The sequence below is a fragment of the Priapulus caudatus genome, unplaced genomic scaffold (genome assembly GCF_000485595.1).
Source record: "Priapulus caudatus unplaced genomic scaffold, Priapulus_caudatus-5.0.1 Scaffold2940, whole genome shotgun sequence".
Lineage (NCBI taxonomy): Eukaryota > Metazoa > Priapulida > Priapulimorpha > Priapulimorphida > Priapulidae > Priapulus > Priapulus caudatus.
The window spans coordinates 9,418-19,327 of record NW_014580001.1 but is presented as its reverse complement, the minus strand read 5'-3'; the positions used below and the strand labels follow the sequence as shown (position 1 = coordinate 19,327).

At 43.0% G+C, this 9,910-nt stretch overlaps 1 protein-coding gene across 1 annotated transcript in view; it reads left to right on the top strand.

Moving 5' to 3' along the window:
* The window catches only part of LOC106819188 (sodium- and chloride-dependent glycine transporter 1-like), a gene marked incomplete at its 5' end in the record, with an annotated part of 13,431 nt that overhangs the window by 2,214 nt on the left and 1,307 nt on the right, over nt 1-9,910 (top strand). The window contains 5 exon segments of the mRNA XM_014823840.1: nt 505-522; nt 936-955; nt 1,523-1,563; nt 2,478-2,602; nt 2,900-3,062. Of these exon segments, the coding sequence (XP_014679326.1) occupies nt 505-522; nt 936-955; nt 1,523-1,563; nt 2,478-2,602; nt 2,900-3,062 (367 nt within the window).

Sequence of the window (9,910 nt, the reverse complement as noted above, 5' to 3'; positions counted from 1 at the left end):
ATTGAATTTTGTGCTGATATATTAATAATAATAATAATAATAATATTAATGTATATATATTCAATCTTTGTTCCCCACCATACACACACACGCACACACACCACAGCACACACACAACACAACACCACACACACACACACACACCACGCGCGCGGCGCGCACCGCAAACACACACACAACCCACACACGCGCGCGCACACAACACACACCACACGACGCACGCACCACACACACCACACACCACGACACACGACGCAGCGCAGCGCACACACACACACCACACACACGCATACACACAACACTCACTCAACACAAACACACACACACCAACGACCACACACGCACACACACACACAAGCACAGTGCCCGCACACCACACGACACCACCGCACACACACACACACACACACACACACACACGACACACAAGCACACACATGCACACACACAGCTACATAATATATATCTATACTACTATATATAGGCATATATATCACTCCACAGTTCAGCGATGATGGAAACGCTTGACGACGCGGGCTGTCTTTAGATAAGTTCCACACAGTCCGCTGCGGAAGTACAGGCGTGCGGTGCTGCTTGCCGCCTGCACTCTGTGGCTTCCTCGCTGGGATATCAATGACGCGTCAGGTATGCATCGCAAGGCCATCGCGAGAGCCTACGACAGCACATGGTTATCATTCAAATGAAATCAATTATACTTTATTTGAAAAGATTGAAGCTACTTATTAGTTAAGCAAGGTAATTAATAGACAAATTCTAGTAAGACAAAACAAATGAAACTAGATAAATTAGAAGGGATGGGAGGGGCGAAATGACAATTCAGTTGGTGTCCAGACAGCAACGTAGCAGGAGACAGGTCAGCTTTCCTCTTCGAGACGGTGTGATTGGACATATTTTTATTTAATTTGTGAATCCAGAAATACCAGATAATTTTTGCGTGATTGCGACTAAATTGTTAAACCGGAAGAACGGTGAAAGCCTGAGTAATTTCTTGGACACAAGATGGCGAATTCTGAAAAGGAATTTTTTTTTCAAAAGCTAGTTCAGATAGATAACGAATGGTATCGGAGCGGCCTAACTAGACACCTGTGTGCTGAGCAGCTGTGGAAATATGGGCAAGTTGGGAATGTTTTTTTTTACCTGGGAAACGGGTTTGACTCACTATTCCGTCCTTCTACGCAATGCCAATTCTGAATGGAAACCCGTCTGCACCACGAAAATCAACGAGCCTTCATTTAAGAATCGATTAATTAATTTTCGTACCTTCTCGAGCAAAAACCGAACGAAGGAAACGCCTTATTTCTGAATCGTTTCAGAGGATGAGTAATATGATTGATTCAGACAATGACCTCTCTAGACTGCGACTAATTCCGAATTTCAAGTCGTTTAAGCTTACTAAAGCTGCTACTATGTTAACTATTGCTGCGCTCGCAGCGTTGAGCGAGTCTTACGGTCTAACTCTATCGACAGTTACAGCCGACCGGTGGTCGTAATGATTACTAAGCGTTACTGGGAATGGCCATCGGTCATCTGATGCGTTATACGGTTAGTAAACAGCTCACCACACACACACACCACACACATCACACACAACACACACACACACCACACACACACACACAACACACCACCACACACGCACGCACGCCAGGCACGCACCGCACGCCGCACACCTATACACACACATCGTACCCCCCCCCCCACCACAACACACACCACACACACACACAGCACAGACCAGCACACACGCACACATCGCACGCACACACAAAACATCCACGCACGCGACGCACAGATACACACGCACACACACAAACACACACGCCCCAAACCACACGACCCACCGAAACACCGCACAGCACGGCACACACACCACACAACGCAGCACGACCACCACCACAGCAAACACTACACACCGCACGGCAGCACGCGCACACACACACACACACACGCACGCACGCACACACACACACATACACACGCGCACGCACGCACGCACGCACACACACACACATACCCACGCACACACACACACACACACACACGCACATACACACACACACACACACACACACACGCGCGCGCGTGTGCGTGTGCGTGTGTGCGTGCGTGCGTGCGTGCGCGAATATGTGTGTAGGTATATATATATATATATATATATTTATGTTAACTATTTAACTAAAACAACTATTTAACATTGAACATTCGCAAACTGCAAGGCAGTTTCGAGGTTACCACTAACATATGTTCACACATATATGTGCTACCACACATATGCTACCACAAACATATGCTCTAGTACTGAATTATCATTAGCCCATACACTTACAGTACTTTCATACTAGTAGGCCCTACTCTCATACTCCGGCCCCCCATAATTAAGGTAAATCTATGATTGCATACGCGAGCCTCCGTGTTGTGTGTTATATAATCTGGAATATATAAACTTCGTGTTTCAGATGTTCCGAATGTAAAGTCTCCGCAAACTCGGCGGTTTGGCGACGACATTGCTATGATGATAGGCTACAGACCGTTCATCGGATGGCAAATCATGTGGAAATTCGTGACGCCTGCCATCCTTCTGGTACGGTCCGCAACCACTACTAACATCATGCACGCACAATACGCACGCACGCGCACGCACACGCACGGACGAGTATTCCCGCGCGCACGCGCGCACACACCGACACACACACACACGCACACACACACGCACACACACACACACACACACACACACACACACACACACACACACACAACACGCACGCACGCCGCAGACGCTAGGCACGCACGCACGCACGCACAACACACACACACAGAGAGAGAGGAGAGACACCACGCGCGTTCTAAACTTTCATCACGCATCTTTCCTCCGCAGTTCATCTTGTTCTTCACGTGGATTGACTACACACCGATCAAATACGCTAGCTACGTGTACCCGCCGTGGGCCAACGGTATTGGATGGATGCTTGCTCTACTTGTCCGTAATACAGGTTCCCATCTTCGCCGCCATTACTGTGGCAACCAAGCCTGCTGGCATGGTAAGTGCTGCCGTCACTTGCGACCGTACTATGAAAGGCCATTACCGCCAAAACCTACCTATTTTAATCGCGCTTAAAATATTATATCGATTTTAAGCGCGATGAAAAACCACTGTTCTGATTGGCTGGAATTCAATCGCGCTTAAAATACATTTTAAGCGCGATTAAAATAGGTAGGTTTTGGCGGTAATGGTCTTCCATACTATATGGCACCTGTGAGTACGATACTGAAGTCACCGCGTGGTATCGCCATCGCCCCGATTCGTCACATCATCGCCGCGGCTCGTCGTGCGAATAGAAATACACGCTGATATATTCCCGCATTTCATATATTTCCATATTATGTATATTAGGTCTTATCACGTATTCGTGTATTATATACTTATATGCATTCGTGCATCATGTGGAGTATGTATAAGTCTATATCACGTATTCGTGTATTATATACTTATATGCATTCGTGCATCATGTGGAGTATGTGTAAGTCTATACAGCGCGTATTCGTGTATTATATACTTATATGCATTCGTGCATCATGTGGAGTATGTATAAGTCATTATCACGTATTCGTGTATTATATACTTATATGCATTCGTGAATCATGTGGAGTATGTATAAGTCTATATCACGTATTCGTGTATTAATAGCTTATATGCATTCGTGCATCATGTGGAGTATGTATAAGTCTATATCACGTATTCGTGTATTATATACTTATATGCATTCGTGCATCATGTGGAGTATGTATAAGTCTATATCACGTATTCGTGGTATTATATACTATATGCATTCGTGCATTCATGTGGAGTATGTATAAGTCTTATATCACGTATTCGTGTATTATATACTATTATAGCATTCGTGCATCATGTGGAGTATGTATTAAGTCTATATCACGTATTCGTGTATTATATACTTATATGCATTCGTGCATCATGTGGAGTATGTATAAGTCTATATCACGTATTTCGTTGTATTATATACTTATATTGCATTCGTGGCTTCATGTGCAGTGTTATATATATATATATATATATATATATATATAGTATATATATATATATATATATATTGTATATTCGTCTATTGGCCGTGTCTCTAACTGTCTTCCTCTCTCCGACGTTTTCTCAGTCGGTCTTCCAGTTGTTCATGGCGACGGAGGAGTGGGGCACCTGCCGAGACCCTAGCCAGAAGAGGAAGATGAGTCATGTTAACGAGATGAAGGCCAACGCTGCACAACTTACCTAACCCGGCAGGGCCGCATTATTACAAGGACAAGACAGCGACCTACCGCCAGCATATAGTAACGAGTTCGAGAGTCACATGTAATCAATCCAGTAGATTATTTTGAAGTAATTACGTTATATATATGTGTATATAAGTATATATAATATATATATATATAATATATATATATTCCGTAATTTCCGTAACAGATGTAAGCCTGGAGAGAGAGGTCCTTCAGGTTAATATATTTTATGCACAGGTACACTAGATATATATATATATATATATATATATGTATATATATATATATATATACGAGCAAATATATAGGCGAACAATAATTATTGTAATATATGTGTGTGTTTGTGCATGCGTGCGTGCGTATGTATGTATGTATGTATGTATGTATGTATGTATGTATGTATGTATGTATGTGATGTATGTATGTATGTATGTATGTATGTATGTAGTATGTATGTGGTGTGTGTGTATGTATGTATGTATGTATGTATGTATGTATGTATGTATGTATGTATGTATGTATGTATGTATGTATGTATGTATGTATGTATGTATGTATGTATGTATGTATGTATGTAGTGTATGTATGTATGTATGTATGTATGTATGTATGTGTGTGTGTGTGTGTGTGTGTGTTGTGTGTGGGTGTGTGTGTGTGTGTGTGTGTGTGTGTGTGTGTGTGTGTTGTATGTATGTATGTATGTATGTATGATATGTATGTATGTATGTATGTATGTATGTATGTATGTATGTATGTATGTATGTATGGGTATTGTATGTATGTATGTATGTATGTATGTATGTATGTATGTATGTATGTATGTAGTAGTATGTATGTATGTAGTGTATTGGATGTATGTACGTACGTACGTACGTACGTACGTACTAGTACGTACGTATCGTATGTGTGGTGTGTGTGGTGTGTGTTTGTGTGTGTTTGTGTGTGTATGTGTGTGTGTGTGTTGTGTGTGTGTGTGGTGTGGTGTGTGCGTGCGTGCGTGCGTAGCGTCGCGTGTGTGTGTGTGTGCGTGCGTGTGTGTGTATTTGTTTGTTTGTGAGTGTGCTCGCGCGTGCGTGTGCGGAGCGCGTGTGTACCTATGTGTGTTCGTACGCGCGTGGTGTGGTGGTGTGGTGGTGTGTGTGTACATTGTATTTAAGTATACACACACACACCACACACACACACACACACACACACACACACACACACACACACCACACACACACACACTACACACACACTCACATACACACACGCGCGCGGCACACACACACACACACACACACACACAACACAACAGCACGACACACACACACACAACACATACACACACACACACGCACACACACACACACACACACACACACACACACACACACACACACACACACCCCCCCCCACACACACACACACACATATATATATATATATATATATATATATATATAATTATTGTACGTTATTGGTATACGGAGAATTAGGGAATGATGAAAAAAGTTTTTAGTTATAATGATTCTTTTTCATTTTTAAAGTGAAATTTCTTTCTATAACAATGAAATGCAATATTTGATTGTCACGGTAGAACGGTAGTTTGCGAAGCTCATGTATATACTTGAATTAGTGTCATAATTATAATCAGGGAAAGCGTTGGTGCCAGTCTTAATGTCTAGCTGACTTATGAACCTTAATCCGAATGGTTTAATCATGAAAAGTGTAGCAGAGAGGGCCAGGCTGTAGCTACGAACAGGTGTCCGATATCCTCTACCAGGATAGGCATTTTATCAAGTCGTCGCAGCGCCACCTATTATTCATGCCATTATCCGTCGCAGATCAAGTCTGGAACCTTAATCGTCAATTTCCGTGCGCCTGCCAGCATGCGATAAGCAGCGGAACTACTGACGCCCGTCGAATACTTGGCCAATCTTACATGCAGATTTTTTGATGCTGTGTTCATGGAACGTCCTAGGTATTGGGTCATTTTTATAGTATAAGATCAAGAATGAGTGAAGCATAGTCTCGGATATTAGCGTATCATGATCGGTAATTAACCGCGGCGCCATACAGCCTGACCTCAATTGTTTGATTTCGGGTAACCAGAGTATTGGCGCTAAGTTCAGGTATTAAACCGCACGCATAGTTTGTCTTCTTTCTTATACAGATTCGTAAAGCCAGATTATGAGGCACATCATGACATGTGTTGAAGAGTCCACTTATAGGCAATTCATAAATATTTCAATCATTATCAAAACATTTAGGCAAACACGCATTTTATGCAGTTTATTTAATGAACGTTTAGATTCACGCCATTATCGCCCCGCGAGTGACAAGACTCAGCACGATCGATGAACAAAATTTCCCCTCACGGTATATCGGCACTTATATAACCGCATGAGAATACAGGGTTGAAATCTGAGACCAAATTTTGGCGGTATTAGCGCGATGCTATATAACGCGGTAGCATATAATATGTTAGCGAGACCTTTGTTGCTATTCAAGTAGTTCGACAGGGAAATGTTCTCCATACTCTAACGATACGTGTGCTACTAGAGATGTATTGGCTTATAGCGCAGGTTTGACCGTGGTAGCAGCCAGGTCAAACCGCAGGTTAATATTCAGATTATTATCCAGTGTTATTTACCTTGGTTTATTTTTTTCCAGCTTAACGACTCGTATGCGTAACACTTTACGGCGAACTTCGGAACAGAAATGAAAGTAAAAGCATTAACTGGTTATTCCCACGTTCTTGCGCATTCTTATATAATGAATAATATTAATGTAAAAACAAATCTTTATGTTTATATCGATTTTCATCGTTGTAGGTAATCTAGCATTCACGTAATCATCTGCATCACAATCTCATAACCTTCTCGCCTCAATGATTCTTTCTTCAACCCTTATTGCCGGCATCCCCGCCGTTTGCAACCGTCTTTATGATAACAGTGTTTGCAAACTTGCATATTATAGTGGAACGAAGTAACACGAAACAAGGATATGAACGTGTATCGCGAAACGTGATCCGTAACAACAAGAAAAAGTCAGTGTGATTATTATATGGTTGTACTCTTATGGATAGAATTTCACCAGACGGAGTAGGAGAACGGGATTCTGGGTTCGTGAAGTAGACCAGACAGTGTCAGACGATAGTGTAAGGACCCGCGCCGAGTACGAGAGCTGGTGTGCTCTGACATTTCGACTCCCCCACCCAAGATGGAGAACCGGACGCGAGGTGCTACCGAGGGTTCACGGGTTATTTCAGCGACACATCCGTTCCTCTGTTGAGACGATACAAGCAAATTAAGTATGGACGTGTCATTCATGTTTCCTCTTGGCATGGCGTAAATCGCAGTCCAAAGATGTATTATGCCGTATAAATAGGAAGGCTCGGTAGGGCGCGATGACAGATAGACGGTAGTCACCAGGGTGGGACCGCGGTGTGTGAAAGGTCACGATGAAAATTTGTAGGACAGACAGACAGAGAGATGTGAGACGCGGGACATCTCTGACGAACATGAACCGAAGGGGGGGATGGGTGGCGAGAATACTATGTGCTACGACTGGTCGACAATTTATATGGCACTATATCTCCACGCTAAGACTATTCCGGTACTCTGCGACAATCGCTATTGTATTTGTTAATTTCTTACGCCCGACCTCATCTTTTTGTACAGCCAATTATTGTTTCTTATTCGACGCGCACTTGCGGTAGTATAATGATTCTCACGTGACTCAATGATCGTACCTAAATTGTGTATTCTTATTCTCGTAGTAATGAGGCGAGATTGTGATTAGCTGAATTTCGTCTCACCGAAGTGAAGAAGCATGTAAATCAGAGAATGCAGTGTTTTCTGATAAAGTGATAACAATAAAACACCGTCCAGTTGTATACTATGTAATTATATATATCATATATTGTATATCTATGATTATATATACACTATTTATTGTACGACCTGTTTCTTCTCCGCACCACCACTAAGGGGAACACTTCAAAGAACAAACAATTCCACGCGTTTAATTTGCGTCTAAAAGTATCGATTAGTCATTTAGCAATAGTCATCTAGCAAAGGCACCGACGCTCTCATTATTAAACCGCATATCTGTACGTGTAGAAGATTGCCATGTTGACAGTTTCAGTTATTGTTCAGATTGTTCGTTTAATTAGAATCAATAGTTCTTAGAAAAATAAATCAACACAGAGAATATATAGGGATGGACAGAGTGTTGTAAGCTGGTGATGGTATGGATGGCAAGCGAATAGCCGTGAAGACGCGCAGAGTGACGACGATGACGTTTCTTACGTGCGAGGTGAATGATACACACACACACACACCACACACCACACAACAACACACACACACGCACACAGACAGACACACACACACAACACACTCCACGCACACACACACGAACAACACACACCACAACACACCACACACACACACACACACTGGCGCACACACACCACAGAAACACACGACTCACACACACACGAACACACACACACACACACATCACCGCCGCTCTCTCGCCCGACCGCACACACGAACAACCCACGGTAGCACACCAGAGGCTACGGTCACTTAGAGAGCGTTCGCAGGGCCGGACCGAAACCAAACAGGATCCGCTACGCTGGAGGCAACCGGATCCGACCATCACTTAAGTGCAATCCAGAACAACACTGAGACGAAGCCACTCGTTGCTAACGACGCGGAGTCGAGTTCAATAACCGCCTGGAGATGGCGCACGAGAGAGATGGAAGTGACAACTACGCGGCGCGACGGATGATGCAACCGAACGGCGATGTGTCTTAACTGTACAAATCATATTTGCGCAAAGTGGTAAGATAAGCACATTGAGAGAGAAGAGAGATATATTTAATAAGCTGCTGATATTTTGCCATATACGTCGTCAGTCATTTGGGTATTTATCAAGCGCTCTATGTTTAGTTAGATGACGACCATAATATATTTCATAATCTCTCCTCTCTCTCTTCTCTCTCCTCTCATCTCTCCGCTCTCTCATCTGCCCTCTCTTCTCTCTCTCTTCTCTCTCTGCTCTCTCTCTCTCTCGTCTTCTCTCTCTCTTTCTCTGCTCTCTTTTATATATATATAATACCTATATATATAATATTCATATTCAAGAGGTATAAGGAGCGTATAAAGACAAGCTTCTTTACTATACGCTCTTGATATCATATATCTTTCACATACACCGCCCAGAAAACAGACGAAGCAGCGTCGCTGCAGTGCGTTCCTTTGCACGTTCTAAACCGCCACAGGTCTCGCGGTCTTTGTGGTCGACCGAGAATTGTCGATAGTCATCTCGTCGGGCATGACATCGGGAAGCGGTTTTTAGATTATTTTGAGTGCCTTTACCTCGAGTGGTTGATGTGAAGTGATGTGCAAGCTCGCAACATGACAGGCGAAAGCAGTAGATTATTTGATATCGTATATAATATCTTGCTTAATTTCTTGCGTAGCGCCTTGTGAGAGTTCTAATGCTTGCGGGTACCAGGAGGAGATTGTTCCTGTCGTTGATATTTGGAAGAAGTGGTGTGAATGGAAATGATGATGAAATGTGACTGTTGTTTTGGTTGTGT